Below are 19,437 nucleotides of genomic sequence, written 5' to 3' on the forward strand. Positions count from 1 at the left end.
ATCTTGAACCTCCCCATATCCCATCACATGGTCTTTGAAGAGAGACAGCATTTCCTTCTGGACCAGAGGGAAAGTTTACCTAATGTTCAGTATAATGATAATGTTTTCTTCCAGAGCAAAGGTCAGGTGTGTTTACTTACTGATCATTATCAAAAAATTTGAGTTCCATAAGCTTGATTCCTCTCCTGCAATATAACAGGCATCACTTCACTCTCTTTATGCTACTGTGTGAGAATTAGGGATTGAGGAACTGGCACAATTTATGATACTCTAGTGCATTTGCTGTGAGTAAAAATGTCCTCTAACTTTGACCCAGGATACTGATGTGTTCTGCCAGCACCTATAACACTACAACAAGCTATCTTGTTATGTTGGAAGTAGGGTAAAATCTCAGATCCTTCACAGTTCTTGACAATAGGCTGCTCGCCTTAATCTCCAGATCTCCAGGCTACATACTTTCTTCCTTAGGGATTCAATTTGTACATGCATGAAACAGTGAGAGACAGCACACAAGCAAAATGCATAAATATGTATTATGTTGTAGGCAGCAGTCTAAGAAAAAGGGTCACTGGAATGGAATCTCATGTCAGGTTTATTGACTGAGTACTTTCCTTTTTATCAATATTAGCAAAGGTCAAGAAGATTTGTTCCAGTGTTATCTGACTGATGGAATAGTCTTCTAAATTGAATAGCACTTTGGCTTTCTCCAAAATACTAAACACCTTTAATAGAAAAAAAATGATGGAGTTACCATTGCAATATTCTCAGATAAACCATTTCCCCACACTACATTTCCCAGTTCTTGCCAGGTTTATGCTTAGGGACACAAACATACCAAAAGGGGGAGTCAGAAAGTAGAAGGAAAAGCTGGTTGAAAAATAGAGGAAAGGAGACAATTCTCCATTCCCATTCTCTTGATGGATATGGAGTAACAACAGAATTTAGGATCAGAATCTCAATAAATTAAAAACATAGCACCCTTTGAAAATTAACTTGAAAGTTTCTGCTCTTCTGCTGATGTTAGATTCCCTTTTGACATGCTTATAACTCAATGCTTTCTATTAGTCCTCTATTAACACACAATGTTAGAAGGGTATAATTTCTACAATCACCTTTCCCCAGCAAATTTCCTTGCTTGGAATGAAGTAACCAATAATCCCTTGATACTCCTGGTTTTGAACGTTACCTAAGAAGGGAAAGATTTTGACAGGTGAGTTTTGAAAAGAAACCCAGTATTTGGCAGAATTTTGAAAAATTCCTTAAGTAATTTCCACCCCAACACTCAAGGATACAGATTATGCAGTTAATACAAAAATACAATTGCTGGTGGGACTGCAGATTGGTGCAGCCAATTTGGAAAGCAGTATGGAGATTTCTTGGAAAGCTAGGAATGGAGCCACCATTTGACCCAGCTATTCCCCTTCTTGGTCTATTCCCTAAAGACCTAAAAAGAGCATGCTACAGGGACACTGCTACATCGATGTTCATAGCAGCACAGTTCACAATAGCAAGACTGTGGAACCAACCTAGATGCCCTTCAATAGACGAATGGATAAAAAAAATGTGGCATTTATACACAATGGAGTATTACTCTGCATTAAAAAATGACAAAATCATAGAATTTACAGGGAAATGGATGGCATTAGAGCAGATTATGCTAAGTGAAGCTAGCCAATCCCTAAAAAACAAATGCCAAATGTCTTCTTTGATATAAGGAAAGTAACTAAGAACAGAGTAGGGACGAAGAACAGGAGAAGAAGATTAACATTTAACAGGGATGAGAGGTGGGAGGGAAAGGGAGAGAGAAGGGAAATTGCACGGTAATGGAAGGAGACCCTCAGGGTTATACAGTGGAGGGGGTAGAGAGAGAGGAGGGGAGGGGAGGGAAGAGGTGGGGAGGGGGGAGGGTGGATGATGGGAAAGGCAGCGGAGCACAACAGACACTAGTATGGCAATTTGTAAATCAATGGATGTGTAACTGATGTGAATCTGCAATCTGTGTATGGGGTGAAGGTGGGAGTTCATAACCCACTTGAATCAAAGTGTGGAATATGATATGTCAAGAAATTTGTAATGTTTTGAACAACCCACAATAAAAAATTAAAAAAAAAATACATAATTCAAAGCCTATTAGTCTTATATATGAACATGTGAACTATTTCAATAGATTTACTTCCTTATGAAATATATTTTTATTGCCTATAGTTTATTAAAATTGCAAAAGTCAGGAAAATAAATTTTAGGTATAAACTATTAATAGTTCATATAGTCATTTTGCAAAATCTGAGACTAATGTTCTATAGGACTTTGTTTTAAAAATGTAATCTTGAAACTATGCTTGTAAAATTTAGATGTTGTTTCTTCTACTAGTTGTGTCTGTGTGTAGGAGAGGTATACTATCTCTAGTATTTCCATAAGTAGGCAAAGTTCATTTTAAAGGAAAGATAAAATTTATATATATAAACACAGATCTATAGGCATTGGTTGCAGAAATTATATATTACAGCTTTAGAAATCATGGTATCAATATTGTAGCCACTCCCTATTAACAGATGTATTACATTTATTATCATGTACTTGGAGATTATTGCAAAGGATATTGAGATTAAAATATTTTAAAGAAATAATCTCTATGTCATTTACAATAGTAATTATTTTGTAACGAATACACACATAGTCTCCATGAGTAATTTAAAAATTTAAGCCTTTTTATTGTGAAATAAATCAAATGTGCACATAACTTAGTGATTCACAAAAAAATCAAATGTAACTGACACCCAACATTCTAGATGTCAACTATGTGTTTATACCAGAAAGTGTATTACTTAAAGACAATGGCTCTCCTGGTTTTTATGGTAAGCGTCTCTTTGATATTCTTTATAGTATTATCGCTGAAGTATGAAACACTAAATACTATAGTTTGATTTTTGACTTCTCTGTTCTTTACATGAATGGAATTGTACAGCATGTATTTTTTTATCTGGTTCTTCTCACTCATCTATATTGTCCTCTATAGCTAAACTTCATTTTCATTACTTCATATTTCAGTATATAACAGCACCACTACTGTTGATGGATGGACATGTGGTATGGTATCCAGCCTCTGTAATGGCTTCAAATAATCCTTGCATCTCAATAGTCATACCCTGTCTAGTTTTCTTCTACAGTGCATAGGACTAACCTGTGTAGACAACAGGTTATCACAGAAATAACAGATGTGGTATCTTAGACTAGTTCATAAAAGACATTGTACTTTCCATCATGCTTTCTTTAGGATCATTTGATGTATGGGAATCTAGCTACCATATATGAGCACACTCAAGAAGTCCTATAGAGAGGTGCACATGATAAGATACAGTCTGTATTAGTCAGCTTTTCCTTGTTGTGACCAAAATACCAGAAAAGAACAACTTAAAGGAGGAATGGCAAAGGAAAGCTGCTTAGTTTAGATAGCCAGGAAGGGGGAGAGGAAATGGAGGGTAGGAGAGGAAATGGAGGAGGGGGGAGGGGGGGGAGAGAGAGATATGTGTGTGTTAGGGACAAGATAGAATCCCTGAGAGCATGAGAGAGAGAGAGAGAGAGAGAGAGAGAGAGAGAGAGAGAGAGAGAGAGAGAGATAGTTAGTTTGTGTGTGTGTGTGTATATATATGATGGAATATTTGTCAGTAATAACAAAGAATGAAACTATGGCATTTGCTGATAAATGGATGGAACTGGAGAATATCATGCTAAGAGAAATAGGCCAATCCCCAAAATGCAAAGGCCAAATTTTCTCATTTGTGGGTGCTAACCCACAACAAGGGAGGTAGGGGAGAAGAAATCTATTTAGATTTGATGATGAAATAAAAACCTTCCATGATTAACGAATTTAAAAGAACTTACAGCTAGAAAACCTGCACTACAGAACATCCTCAGCAAAATATTCCATGAAGAGGAAATGAAAAATAACAATGAAAATCAGCAGAGGGTGGTATTACACTAAAGGAAAATCTAATCAGAGGAGAAACTAAGAAATGTTAAATACCAAAATAAACAAAAAATGGCTGGGAATACAAATCATGTCTCAATAATAACCCTGAATGTTAATGGCCTAAACTCACAAATCAAACATAGGCTAGCATATTGGATCAAAAAAAAAAAGACCCAACAATATGCTGCCTCCAAGAGACTCATCTCATAGGAAAAGACATCCACAGATTGAAGGTGAAGGGTTGGGAAAAATCATACCACTCACATGGACTGTGGAAACAAGCATGGGTTTCCATCCTCATATCAAATAAAGTAGATTACAAGCTAAAGTTGATCAAAAGGCATAAAGAAGAACATTTCATACTGCTCAAGGGAACCATACACTAACAAGACATAACAATTATAAATATATATGCCCCAAACAATGGAGCGTCTATTTCATCAAACAAATTCTTCTCAAGTTCAAGAGTCAAACTGACCACAACACAATAATTTTGGATGACACACCTCCTTCACCATTGGATAGATATTCCAAACAAAAGCCCCCCCAAAAAACCTATAGAACTCAATAATACAATCAGTAACTTAGACTTAACTGACAAATATAGAATATTTCAACCTTCATTGAGTGAATACACTTTCTTCTCAGCCACATGGATCCTTCTCTAAAATAGACCATATATTATGCCGCAAGCAACTCTTAGCAAATACAAAAAAGTAGAGATACTCCCCTGAATTTTATTAGATCATAATGGAATAAAATTAGAAATCAATGATAAAATAAAAAATAAAAACTACTCCAACACCTGGAGACTAAATAATATGCTACTGAATGAACAACGGGTAGCAAAAGTCATCAAGGAGTAGATTAAAAAATTCTTAGAAGTAAATGAGAACATTGATATAACATATAAAAATCTCTAGGACACCATGAAGGCAGTACTAAGAGGAAAGTTCATTGGATGGAGTTCATTCCTTAAAAGAAGAAAAAGTCAACAAATAAATGACCTAACAGTACATCTCAAAGCCCTAGAAAAAGAAGAACAAATCAACACCAAAGCAGTTGAAGATATGAAATAATTAAAAACAGAGCTGAAATCAATGAGATTGAAACAAAAGAAACAATTGAAAAAATTGACAGAACAAAAAGTTGGTTCTTTGAAAAACTAAATAAAATGAATAAACCCTTAACCATGATAACAAAGAGAAGGAGAGATAAAACTCAAATTACTAACATCTGAGATGAAAAAGGAAATGTCACAACAGATACTACAGAAATACAGAAGATAACTAGAAATTATTTTGAAAACTTGTACTCCAATAAGATAGAAAATATAAAAAGCATGGACAAATTTCTAGAGTCATATGATTCACCCAAACTGAATCAGGATGATATACACAAGTTAAACAGATCAATTTCAAATGATGAAATAGAAGACACCATAAGAAGCCTACCAACCAAGAAAAGCCCAGGACCAGATGGATACATAGCCAAGTTCTACAAGACCTTCAAATAAGTACTAATACCAATACTCCTCAAATTATTTCATGAAATAGAAAAAGAGGGAGCACTTCCAAATTCATTTTATGAGGCCAATATCACCCTGACTCCAAAACCAGACAATGACACATCAAAGAAAGAAAACTTCAGATCCAATATCTCTAACTAACATAGATACAAAAATTATCAATAAAATTCTGGCAAATCAAATAGAAAAACACATCAAAAACATAGTATACCATGATCCAGTGGGGTTCATCTCAGTGATGCAAGTTTGGTTCAACATAGGGAAATCAATAAATGTAATTCATCACATCATAGACTTAAAAATCATATGATCATCTCAAAATATGCATAAAAAGTATTTGACAAAATACAGCACCCATTCATGTTCAAAACACTAGAAAAACTAGGAATGACAGGAACATATCTCAACATCCTAAAACCTATCTTTGCTAAGCCCCAGGCCAACATCATTTTAAATGGAGAAAAAATGAAATCATTCCCTCTAAAAACCAACCCTAACACAAATAATTACAGTTATCTTTTATTAAACAAAGGCACCAGAAACATACATAGAAGAAAAGATAGCCTCTTCAACAAATGGTTCTGGGAAAACTGGAAATCCATATGCAACAAAATTAAATTAAATCCCTATTGAGAGCAATATGCACAAAGCTCAACTCAAAGTGAATCAAGAACTTAAAAATTAAACCAGAGACCCTATGTCTAACAGAATAAATATAAATATAAATCTTTCTTCCTTCTAAGTTGTTTATTTCAGGTATTTTGTCACAGTGATGAAAAGCTCCTAACACAGAGGGAAACCTGAATGAATAATCACGGATACATAATACAGACCTATCTTTAGATGATTTAACTCTAATACATATGAACAGTTTCAGCTTTATTGATTGATTCCATCAAAAATTGGGGTACAAGTCCCTAATGTTTTGTGAAAACTTCTTACTACAATCAGGGATAAGAAAAAATCATTCAAAAGAAGCTTAATGTAAATGCTCAATAAACATCAATAACACAGTGACAACAATAATTATTGAGGACATGTAACAGAAAAACAAATAAAGACAACACAATCATCATGGATTAGAACTACATAGATTACCTGGGAAAGTTTTCTCAACGAATTTTTTAAACTCTTTAACTTTATCTTCATCCTTAGAAATATTAATTTTTGCTGTTAGAGTGTGTATATTTCCAAACTTATTTCTGACGTGCCGAGGGCTGCCTAGGCATATGAACATCCCCTTTACCATTATGGCCAGTCTAGAACAGAGGGCCTCACATTCTTCCATGCTAGGACGACAAAGAGATATGGATGAAGAAATCCCTTGCAGGGGACAAATTCTATATTTCAAACAGACTCAGGCTTGGAAGGCTTGGAATTCTGCAGAAGCTTTGGTTCTGCAGATGATCACCCCCCTAAGGTCATATTTGGAAGAGGATAACTTAAAAAACAAAGTAGTTGATGGATAAATCCACAATAGGAACAGCTTCCTAACTTCTGTTTTCCTTTACTTCTTCTTTCCAGGACTCTACTGAGTCTTCTTGGCTGAACTCTAGAGCACACTCAGCCACTAACCAGCAGTCCCTCCCCTATAGTTCATATGCTTAGATAAGTCCACTAACTCACCAGTCCTGGCTCAAACTAATTCCATCTTATGCACAATGCAACCTTTTCTAAGTTCCAACCAAGACTCCAAATGGTTCATACCTGTGAGAAGTTATGATGATAGCTTTACCAGTTTTACAGATCCATGTAACTGTGTCCCAGAGCAGGTGTCGTGTTACTGGGTCCATGCCAGTGGATGGCTCATCCAGTAAGACAACCGAGGACTTTCCCATTAGGGCAATAGCAGTGCTCAGCCTACGTTTGTTTCCTCCACTTCATGGTCAAAGAAGGTGATGGACATATGGAAGAGAAGGAAAAATATAAGGGCATTCATGTCAGTAACTCATAGGACAGATTATACATCTAGAACACAGATTTAATAAGACTAACAAAGCATCAGGCTCAAGTCCAAGTGTATGTTTGTGTGTGTATATATGTATTTTTTTTGAAAAATATGTTCAGTTATTGTCCACTGTATCAACAGTAAGTTTGCAAAAGGGTTCACAATTTAAAAAAAAATTTTTAATACGAAAAATGCTCCAGGACCTTGGCTAGTTTATTTTATTAGTGCAGTTTAAAATTCAGATAGTACAATATTCATCATTTGATTTGTGGCACAATTGGCTTTTTAAATTGGGAATCAAAATTGTAAATGAACCTCATTTACGTAAGAAATATAAATCCATACAAAAAAGTTGAATATTCTTATGTGTGTATCTTTTAAATTTTTAGTTGTAATGGACACAATACCTTTATTTATTTATATGCTGGGGATCGAACTCAGTGCCTCATGGATGCTAGGTAAGCACTCTGCCACTGAGTCACAACTCCAGCCCCTGTGTGTATTTTTTTAAAAAAGTAATTTTAGTTGTAGATGGACATGAGATCTTTATTTTATTTATTTTTATGTGGGCTGAGAATTGAACCCCGTGCCTCACATGTGCTAGGCAAGCATCCTACCACTGAGCCACAAAACCAGCCCCTTCATGCAATTTGAAATTACATTTGTTGTAATTTGTCTCAGCATCATTATTGGTAAGATATTTTTATTTTGGGGAGACAAAAAACCATAGACAGATAGGAATAAATGTGCTCTTTTTTTTGAAGGCAAAGGTTACAGTTCATGTCCACAAAGGGTTAACCTCACGTAAGTGGGATCTGCTGTATTCCTGATATCGAAGCCCTAACAAGACATTAGGTTATTTCACAGTCAATGCCCTTTTGTGTCAGAGGGGTGTAAGTTGAGTTTTCAGACATTCCTTCTAAAATGTAGAAGCAGAGGATAGGTAGCTTATTAAGTGTAATAGCATAAAGTCTCACCTGTATGTGTAGACAACGTTGTCAGCAAGTGGTTCCAGGTGCACTGAACATAAAAAGGCTTCTACATACTTGTAAATTACTGACTCTGGGACCCCCCAAAGCCTGGCATACATGATCAGCAATTCCCGACCTGTCATGTGGTTCAGCACAGAATCAGACTGAGGACCATAGCCAATTCTTGACCTAATCTGAATCAAGCAATGGATCCATGTCAACTATTCCATGAACATACAATTCATGTGACTAAAATACACTACTCACAATACTAAAAGGGTTTGATACCCTAGAACTCCCATAAGGATGACTACTATGTGCCCAAGGTAAATTTTCATTTGTTAGATGAAGTTGCCTATTTGAATAGGAAATAGCTATTCTTATACATTAAAGTAATATATAAGATTTCACTTCCAGTAATATCTAAGTAACTTCTTTCAGACCAAGTAATTATAAATCATGCTTGGTTTGGATATGAGGTATCCACCCAAAAAAGTCATGTGTTAATGCAGGAAGTAAATGATTAGATTAGATTATTAGAGCTGTAACCTAATCAGTAGATCAATCCATTTGATGGATTAATAATTTGAATGACTTACTACTGGGTGGTAACTATAGGTACCTGGGACATGGTTGGAGGAAGTGAGTGACTGGGGGATTATATATATATTTTGTCCCTGGATCCTTGTGCTTTCTCTCTGCTTACTGTCATGAGCTGAGCAGCTTTCTTTCACCATGACATTCTGCCTCACCTCAGGTCCAGAACAATGGAGTTGGCCAACAAAAGAATGAAACCTCTGAAGCCATGAGCCCAAGTAAACTTTTCCTCTTCTAACCTGTTCTTGTCCAGTATTTTGGTTACAGCAATGAAAAGCTCATTAATACAGTATGTATGCGAATAAATATTATATTTAAAGTATACAGTTATATGTATTTATATTTAGCCAAGTTAATGCTAAGAGAATTGGGCTGAGCTATTAGCTTATGACTAACATGGAATAGATAAAGTTTATAATTTAGCCACACTAAATGCTTGTTGAATACTTAAAACTCTTTGAAGAACTGTAGCAAAATGAAAAAATACATTATTCACAAGGTCCTGTGAATTCACAAGGTCAACATTAACTCACAAATTAAATGAGCAAACATCATCCATGCTTCAGAGAAAACAGAATAACGAGGACTGATCCCAAACTATGCAAGTTTCTAGAATAAGCAGAAATGACTTTTGAAGAAACTCTTATAACTATGTTCAATGAAGTAAAGGAAATGAGTAAAATGCTTGTAATAGGAAAAAATAGGCCAACAATGCACAAATAGAACTTATCATAAAGAATGATATGGAATGAATGGGGGTATAGTTCAGTAGAATGCTTAGCATGTGTGAAGCCCTGGGTTTGATTCCCAGCCAAACACACACATACACCCCCTCCCCCAGTAAAAAACCAAATGGAAATTTCTAATGGAAAACTGCAATATGGAATGAAAACACTGGATAGGATTAATATCAGAGTAGAGGTGAGAGAATAACCCTGTAAACTTGATAGGATTTCACCACGAAAAGAAATGATTAATGGGAAATAGTCACAAAGTAATATTGACTCTATTCCAAGCAAATAATATTTAAATCCTTAATGGAACTGATAAATTTCTAGTTACATAGAAATCAATAAATTCAATCTCAGGGACAAAAAGTAGAAAACTAAGCCAGGCACAGTTGCACATGCCTTTAATCCTAGAGACTCTGGAGGCTGAGGCAGGAGGATTTCAAGTTCAAAACCAGTGTCGGCAACTTAGTGAGGCCATAAGCAGCTTAGCAAAACCCTGTCTCAAAAAAATAAATAAATAAATAAAAAGGGCTGGGGATCTGGATCAGTGGTTAAGCATCTCAGTACAAACAAACAAACAACAGCAAATAACATTAAAATATTCCCAATTTCCATAGAAGAAACAACATTGTCGATACACTCAAAATAATATAAAATTGAACAAAAGCAAAGCACCAGTTCCAGATAATTTTATAAGGGGTATAAAAATTTTTAAAGAGAAAAGGATGATGACATTTGAATGTTGGTATCATGAAAAAATTAAGGAAAGCTTTCCCAGAAAAATAAGAAAACAGAAAAAAAATCCAAACCTAAAAGCAAGGAGTTCTGAAGAATGATAGAAATTCTTTAAGATTGGCGGTGGTGGGGGAGACTACACAGAAATACAGAAGATTCCTGAAAATAGTATATATCCATGAGCAAATGGGAGCTTATTCCAGGGTATAACAATGGATTAATATTAGAAAATTTACACAAATTTTCCTCCTATTAGTAGATATAAGGAGAAAAATCATATCTCTTCCATAGGTGATAAAAGATCTTTTGACAAAATTTAATAACCATTTTTCTTTCAAACAGTCAAAAATGAAAATAAATAGCTAATTTCTTTTTTTATTACTTTAAAAGCATTTTTTAGTTGTAGATGGACACAATATCTTTATTTATTTTTATGTGGTGCAAGGCAAACGCTCTGCCACCAAGCTACAACCCCAGCCCTAAATGGCTAATTTCTTAACATGAAATATATTTAGGACACATAAACTGTGCTAGGCTGAATATATAGTCTCATAGACTATAAACAACAATTATAGCAATTTCTAAACTGTGTAGAACAAGATATGAACATGGCCACTCTATGACTGTGTCGGAAATGAGACAGGAAAAAGGATATTCTGCAATTGCAAAAATAGCCAAACAACTCTTTCCAGACTAACATGAGTGACTGCTGCTTTTATTTTTCCAGTGACATCTCTTATATGATCCAGTGATAAGAAAAGAGAAACTATGCTCAAATGCCATTTTTATAAACCTGTCAGACTAGGAAAATTTCAACAGACAGGTCACATAGGGAAACAGGCAACTCAAACACTGCTGGCATAGTGCACATTTATATAATCATATATGGAAAGCAAGTTGGCAAGAAGATTACACATAGCATACTACCTTATGTGTAACAAAAGGGAAAATTTATACAGTTGACTGTATATGCATAAATATTGTAGAATAATAAAATGGTTACTTTTTCATGTGGGCTTAGGAAGAAATGAGTCCAACAAAGGTTGGAAGGAGACTGATAACTTTTTTACTTTTATACCTTTTTACATTCTTTTGATTTGTGCCCCCTAGTGTTTTAAAATTCTTTTTACTGTACTTTTCTACTTATGTAAATATGTTCTAGTTGCTAAAAGTTACAATTTGTTTTCCTCCAAATCTGGTGCATGCTCATTATTTCCCCATCCTCATTTGTCTATTTGTCATCCCACTGATTCAGTGATGTCCAGATGACACTTTTTAGGTCTTTATGTGTAGGATCTTAAGTTCATTACTTTCTTAAAATTTTCTTGCCTTACCTGGCTTCAATGATAAAAACCATCCAGATTTTCCTCCTAACTCCCTCTTCTTCCTGAGTTTTCTCCAATTGTCCTTCCTCTCCATATATCTTAGAATTGTTGACAATTCTCAGGATTAAGTCCGTATCTTTCTTCTATTATACACACTCCTGATATATTATCTCATCTACTTTCAATTTAAATCTCATAAAAACTTTGATGAATTCCAAATTCATATCAATTTACTATCACATGTTCCAACTGTCTGTTCTACAGTCTCCCATATGGATGTGGCATAGGCACATTAAAGTCAATATATTCTCCAAACACACTCATCTTCTGTGTTTGCTAATTTGGTGAATGGACTTTCATGTATTCGATAGCTCAAGATAGAAACCTTTTTTTTTTTTAATAACCCAGATGATCCTGTCAATTCTACTCTCATGCTATCTTTCACAACATATTTTTCTAATTGCTGTTTTGTTTCAGATCCTAATGTCAGCAGATTAAATGCCATTACTGATCTTCTTGTTTCCAATCGACCTAATTATGGATATTTAAATTTTGCTCCAGCCAGAACTCTTGCCTTTCCTCAAACTCAATGTTATCATGCCTATCACTGTCTTTAGACAGTGTTACTGTTCACTGTTACTTTTGAGAAAAGAGAATTTATAGACCAGTGCTCTCAGTTTCCATTCCATGTCCCCCACCTACTTTCCTGATTCCCTCCACTTTCCAGCCATTAAGTGAGTGATGAAGAAGAGAAATACCTTTCTGATATTTTCAGTGACACTATTGCCATCAATTAAAACAACTCCAGAGGTGATGGTCTCCTCTCCAGTTATCATTTTGAATATAGTGGTTTTCCCAGCTCCATTCAATCCAAGCAATCCAAAGCACTCTGACTTTTTGACTACAAGGGAGATATTTCTTATAGCTCGTACAACTGGACACTTATAATAAATCTGAGAAAATTAAAAAAAATGTACTGAGGCATTCATTATGGGTCAACCAAAACCATAACTCAGATCTATGGATTGCTACCTGTAGACATTTTTGTTTCATAAGAACTCTTCTTCTTTCAGTCCTCTATGTTACCAAACTATACATAGATCCCAAAGAACTATAATTAATTAGTATTACCACCAGTAAATTCTTGGCAGGGAAAATGTGTAAACCTCAGGGCAATGCTGACCATTGATGACATTACCTTGGTAACTTTGTTAAGCAGCACTGGGTTAGTCTGAAAGGTGCAAAGCAGTTCCAGGACTTTGTTTTTTTCTTTTATTACAGCTTCATCCTCTTGTTCCTTGGTTCCTTGGTTAGGTACTACAGCCTGTATTTTTAAGACAAGGATTATATTTATGGATACTCCTTAGATAACTGGTTTAAATTTAGCAGCTTTAAGAAAACTAATTTGAGATGTCAGAAAAGGTTTGAATAATTTCTAAGGGCCTTCCTATCACAAATATATCCTTTATTTGCTTCATTTTGGAAACGGTCATGCAGGATTTTGTATAGCTATGAATAAGCCATATATTCTTGCCAATAATATGAATACTTCATGGAAAAAAGAAGCCACAGTATTATTGTCTGGTGTGATTTGTTGCAATTAAATATACATTCAAGATCCCAAAAGGGGAGAGATTGACCTTTATTTTGAGGAATTGCTTCTTTTTTTAAAAATTTGTTATATATGACAGCAGAATGCATTACAATTCATATTACACATCTGACTAATTCATATAAAAATCAGCCAGAAGCTTTGCAAAAGACGTGTAGGAATGAAACAATATTCTCTATTCTATGAAGAGTCATTTTTACTGTTTGGGCAAAATTTTGTGGTTTGAATTGCAAATTTTTGTGTAAAGTGTTCTTTTCCAATCAGATGTGTCTCCTGGAGGCAGCATATTGTTGGATTTGTTTTTTTAATCCATGTTACCAGCCTATGTTGCTTTATTGGAGAGTTTAGGCCATTAACTATTGATAGATGGTTTGTACTTCCAGCCATGTTTGATTATTTATCTTTTTTTTTTAAATTTAGTTTGTTTCTCCATGATTAGCTTTCCCCCCACCCTCTGTCTTTACTGAGGCACTTCCCACTGATGATTTTGGTTATTGTTTTTCATTTCTTCCTCATGTAGTGTTTTGCTCAAGATGCTTTGCAATGCTGGTTTTCTGGCTGCAAATTCTTTTAACTTTTGTTTATCATGAAAGATTTTTATTTCGTTGTCGTACCTGAAGCTTAATTTTGCTGGATACAAAATTCTTGGTTGGCCTCCATTGTCTTTCAGAGTTTGAAATACGTTGTTCCAGGATCTTCTCGCTTTCAGCGTCTGTGATGAAAAATCCGTTGTTAACCTTATTGGTTTACCCCTGAATGTAATCTGCCTCCTTTCTCTTGTAGCTTTTAATATTTTCTCTTTGTTCTGTATATTGGATATCTTCATAACAATGTGTCTTGGCATTGGTCTACTGTGATTTTGTATGGTCGGTGTCCTGTATGCATCTACAATTTGTATATCCGTTTCCTTTTTTATTTCTGGAAAGTTTTCTATAATTATTTCATTCAGCAGGTTGCTCATTCCCTTGGTTTGAACCTCTATACCTTCCTCTATCCCGTTGACTCTTAAGTTTGGTTTTTTTATGTTATCCCATATCTCTTGGATGTTTTTCTCGTGATTTTTTTACCAGCCTTTCTGAGTTGGCTAGACTCTTTTCAAGATGATATATTTTGTCTTCATTATCTGACGTTCTGGCTTCTACTTGCTCCACTCTGTTAGTGATACTCTCATTTTAGTTTTTAATTTGGTTTATAGTTTCCTTCATTTCTAGAATTATTGTTGGATTTTTTTATAATCTCTATCTCCTGATAAAGATGCTTAATTTCTTCTTTTATCTGTTTATGTAATTCATTTTCAATGTGTTCTTTCACTGTTTGAATTTGCTGTCTCATATCCTCTTTAAGGTTCCATTCCATCTGTCTAAGGTAATCCTTGAGTTCTTTATTTGACCATTTTTCTGATGCCTCTAGGTCCTCCTGAATATTTAGGCTGTCCTGCATTGTTTGTACTCCTTTTCTTCCTTGCTTTTTCATGCTGCTCATGTTACTTCTTGTTCTGTTTGACTGATGAGTTACTGTTTACTCCTATAAATTTATTTGATGCTTGGGAGGAAAGGTATTAGAAGGGAAGGGAAGAAGTCACTAAAGAGAATGAGAGTAAGCAGGTAGAATTCAAGGAAGGGGGAATAAGGAAATTGAAAAGAAATGAAAAGACAAAAGAAAAAAATAGAAAATAAAAAAAAGTTTTAAAAAAAATTAAAATTAAAAAAATAATAAAAAAATTTAAAAAAATTTAAAAAACAAAAAAATGAAAATGAAAAAAAAAAACCAAATTAAAAAAAAATTAATAAATGCAGTCTTAGAGTTTGATTAACTTCTCTTCCAGTAGGTGGAGCTGTTCCCATCGGGCCAAGCTTCTCTTCTCAATACGCGGGAACCAATCACTGTGCAGCAGCCCCTCCTCCCAGACTGGGCGGGTCTCCAATCCTGAGTGCCTAGGGCCTTCTCTTGTGTCTAGTCACTTCTCCACTTATCCTCAAGCCAGGCCCCGCTCACCGGTGACGCTCACCACAATACTGGCTACACGCCAGGTCTGCTGCTCTTGGTAGTCCTATATTCATGAACGACTGGGCATACTCTCCCTGTTTGCCATTCCCTCAGACCCTAAGTTTGTAGAGCTTCGGGCTGAGAACCCTCAGCGAATTTTGCTTGCCCTCCGGTAGCCACGCCCCCGGTAGCTGGTGCAAGAGACCTCAGTTGTCAGCACTGGTGGGAGTGGTAGCCGGGAGTTCCGCGCCGCGGGTCCTGTGCCACTCCTGATTCCCTCGGTCTGGCTATCGCGCTCATGGGAGAGCTGGGAGGGGCCCTTAAGGTTTCCCCGGTGTGGAGAGGGAAGGCTAGGGGGTTACACACCTGTCGCCGTCGGTTTCAATGGAGTTATCTCCTCCGCCGCATTCAGTTCTCTGCCATGGTGGTATCCCATGCAAATGGCGACAGTTCGTTCCCTTTGCTGGGTGACCAATGCAACGGGTGGGTCCTGACTGGCTCTCCCAAGCCCCATTTCAATCCTGTGGCCACTGCCTATGAAGGCTCGGTTGGCATTAACCTCCGTATGTTCAGAAGGGCTGACCAGTTGTTTCAGCGGGATCGTTTAGTGCTGAGTCACAGCAGTTTGTCTGCGAGAAGCAGGCGAACGGAAGCTTGAATTCAGCCGATCCGGGCTCGGTGTGTGTTCTGAGAGGCCCAGACTGTTCGCCCCAGATCCACGTCAGCTCAGCATTGCCTAGTGATCCTGAGCAAACTGCATTTAGACGGTTTACGACTCCCTATGCCCGCGCAGCTGAAGAGGTCAGAGACTTGATCTCTCTGCGCCCGCCGCCATGTTCAATAGACCTCTAAAGTGTTCTTTTAAGAGTACTGATTAAGGAGAAATGGAGCAGGAGAATATGTTCAGTTCAGTAAACATGCTAACCAAAGGAGTGAAAAGATAGCCCCCAATCAAGTTTCTAATTTCAAAATCAGTTATATAGGAGAGGTGATAATGGGAATTTGTGCTTTGTTTTCAATCTTTTATTGAAATAGGATGATTCAGTTACTTTAGTTCTTCTTGAGTTTTTGTAGTTGTGCCTTTTTAGGAAGTATTTAATTTCATCAAAAGTGTCAAACTTAAGAGTGGCTTTTATTAGCTGTTATTAGCTTTTAGTTACACATGACATCCTCTCATTTGTTCAGATATTGCTAAGACATGTCTTTTTTTTTTCTTTTCATGATTACTCTGGCAGAGGCTTATCAATTGTAATAAAAACTTTCAATGAATTAGCCTTTGGTTATTTTCACTAATTTTTCTTCTTTTTTGTTTGGAGTTTTATTTATTTCTTGTTTATTTACTTCTTGCTCTGAATGTATTTTACTCTTTTTCTCCGAAGTTTATTGGGGTTAGCTTCAATTATTGATTTGAGAACTTTCTTCATTTCTAACATAAGCATTTAATGGCATAAATTTCCATTAAAACACTGCTTAAGGTACATGATACACATTTTGATATTTCCTATTCCTATTTTCATTTCAGTTTGGAAAACTTTTAAATGTCCTATGTGACTTTTTTTCCCTCCAGGGCTAGGGATCCAAGGCCTTGCCGGTGCCAGGCAAGTGCTCTACCACTGAGCTACATCCCCAGCCCATGACTTTCTCTTTGAAGAGTTATAGAGAAGAGTGTTGATTAACTGCCCAGTGTTTGAAGATATTTCTACTATTGATTTTAGTTTAATAATGACTAGAAAAATATTCTGTGTTATTTCAATTTTCTTGTTAATGATTTCTTTTGGTGAATATTGATGTGCACTGCTCTTCTGGGTGATGTGCCCCAATTAAATATAGTTAGTTGATGGTGTTTTACTGATTTTTCTGTCTTATGTTCTATGGATTACTGATGGAATAATTACCAACTCCTCCCTGAGGAGGGAGAGCTAATTATTTTTTCTGGTTGGGTTTTTCTTGGTACTTTCTACTTATACATAAAGGTGGTACATTTATATATGCACATAACATAATTTTGTTAAATTTGTTCCATGTTTCCCCTTTACCATTATTCCTCCCTCCCTCTCAATCTTCTTATACTCTACTGATATTCCACACATCTTTATGATATTCAATTCCCTTCTCCACCTCCTTCTTTCCCTTATTTTGCTACAACTTCTACATATGAGAGAAACCATTCAACCCTTGACCTTCGGTGTCTGGCTTATTTCACTTTGCATGATATTCTCTAGTTCCATCCACTTCATTTACTGGCAAATAGCATTATTTCATTCTTTAAATTTTTTAAAAAATTTGTTATTACTAATTACACATGACAATAAAATGTATTTTGATATAAATATATGGAGTATAACTTCTCATTCTTCTGGTTGTACATAATATCAAATTATTTTGGTCATGTAACCATATATGCACATAGGAAAGTAATGTCCCATTCATTCTATATCTTTCCTATTCCCATTTCCCTCCCTTTCTTTCATTCCCTTTGTCTAATCCAAAATACTTCTATTCTTCCCTATCCTCCCTTTTTTTGGTGTGAGTTAGCATCTTCATTATCAGAGAGAACATTCTGCCTTTGGTTTTTTGGGGATTGGTTTATTTTACTTAGCATGATATCATTCATTTACTGGAAAATTCCATAATTTCATTCTTCTTTATGGCTGATATATATATATATATATATCTCACATTTTCTTTATCCATTCATCTGTTGAAGGATATGTAAGTTGGTTCCATAGTTTAGCTATTGTGATAATTGGGTCAAATGGTGGTTCCATTCTGAGTTTTCAGAGGAATCTCCATACTGCTTTCCAGAGTGGTTGCACAAATTTGCAGTCCCACCAGTAATGTATGAATGTACTTCTTTCCCCACATCTTTGCCAACATTTATTGTTACTTGTATTCTTTTTCTTTTTTTTGTACTGGGGATTGAACCCAGGGACACTTAACCACTCAGCCATATCCCCAGCCCTTTTTTGTATTTTATTTAGAGACAGGGTCTCACTGATTTGCTTAAGGTCCTGCTAATTTGCTGAGGCTGGTCTTGAATTTGGGATTCTCCTGACTGAACCTCCCAAACTGCTGGGATTATAGGCATGCACTATCACGGCCAGCTGTATTGTATTCTTAATAATTTATAATTCTTAATAACTTGTATTCTTAAAAAATACCATTCTGACTGGAGTGTGATGAAATCTCAGTGTAGTTTTAATTTGCATTTCTCTAAGTGCTAGAGATAGTGAACATTTTTTTCATTTTTTGTTGACTCTATTTCTTCTTCTCTGAAGTGCTTGTTCAGTTCCTGCTCATTTATTGATTGGGTTATTTGTTTTTTTGAGTTCTTTATATATCCTGGAGATTAATGCTCTATTTTTAGGTGCAGGTAACAAAGATTTCTTTTCCTATTCTGTAGGCTTTCCCTTCACTTTCTTGATTGTTTCCTTTGCTGAGAAAAACATTTTGATTCCACCCATTTATTTTTTATTTTTAAAATTTGTTTTAATTAGATACACATGAAAGTACAATGATCTTGACATATCATACATTTGAATCAGATGGGGTATAATTTCTCATTTTCTGAGTGTACAGGTTGCAGAATCACATTGGTCACGCAGTCACGTATACACATTTTTTTCTGCTGTCCTTCCTTTCCCCCATTCTCCTTCCCTCCCCCCTTCCACCCATTTTTTGATTCTTCATTTTACTTCTTGTTAAGGAAGTTGGTTCCTCAGCCAACATGATATAGATTTGGGCCTACTTTTTCTTTTATTAGACACAGTGTCTCTGGTGTAATGCCTAAGCCCTTGATCCACTTTGAATTTTGTGCAAATTGAGAGATAGGGGCTTAATTTCATTTTACTACATATGGGTTTCCAGTTTTCCCAGCCTCATTTCCATTATTTCATCACTAAGTAAAACTCCATTGTGTATATATACTACATTTTCTTTATTAATTCATGCATTGACAGGCATCTGGGCTGATTCCATAATTTGGCTACTATGAATTGTGTTTTAAAAACAATGAAGTGGCTATACCACCACGC

The 19,437-nt window shown here is 35.7% G+C and overlaps 1 protein-coding gene across 1 annotated transcript in view; it reads right to left on the reverse strand.

The window, feature by feature from the left end:
• Nucleotides 1-581: 581 nt before the first annotated feature.
• The window catches only part of LOC124093499 (phospholipid-transporting ATPase ABCA3-like), a 167,521-nt gene continuing 148,665 nt past the window's right edge, over nt 582-19,437 (reverse strand). The window contains exons 24-30 of the mRNA XM_046445959.2: nt 13,004-13,129; nt 12,564-12,758; nt 8,424-8,611; nt 7,206-7,376; nt 6,597-6,787; nt 1,113-1,186; nt 582-722 (exon numbers count right to left, since the gene is read on the reverse strand). Coding sequence (XP_046301915.1) covers nt 582-722; nt 1,113-1,186; nt 6,597-6,787; nt 7,206-7,376; nt 8,424-8,611; nt 12,564-12,758; nt 13,004-13,129 — 1,086 coding nt within the window. The remainder of the gene's footprint in view (nt 723-1,112; nt 1,187-6,596; nt 6,788-7,205; nt 7,377-8,423; nt 8,612-12,563; nt 12,759-13,003; nt 13,130-19,437) is intronic.

This window comes from Marmota monax, unplaced genomic scaffold (assembly GCF_021218885.2).
Source record: "Marmota monax isolate L192 unplaced genomic scaffold, Marmota_monax_Labrador192_F-V1.1 WCK01_AAM20220418_F8-fsc00035, whole genome shotgun sequence".
Lineage (NCBI taxonomy): Eukaryota > Metazoa > Chordata > Mammalia > Rodentia > Sciuridae > Marmota > Marmota monax.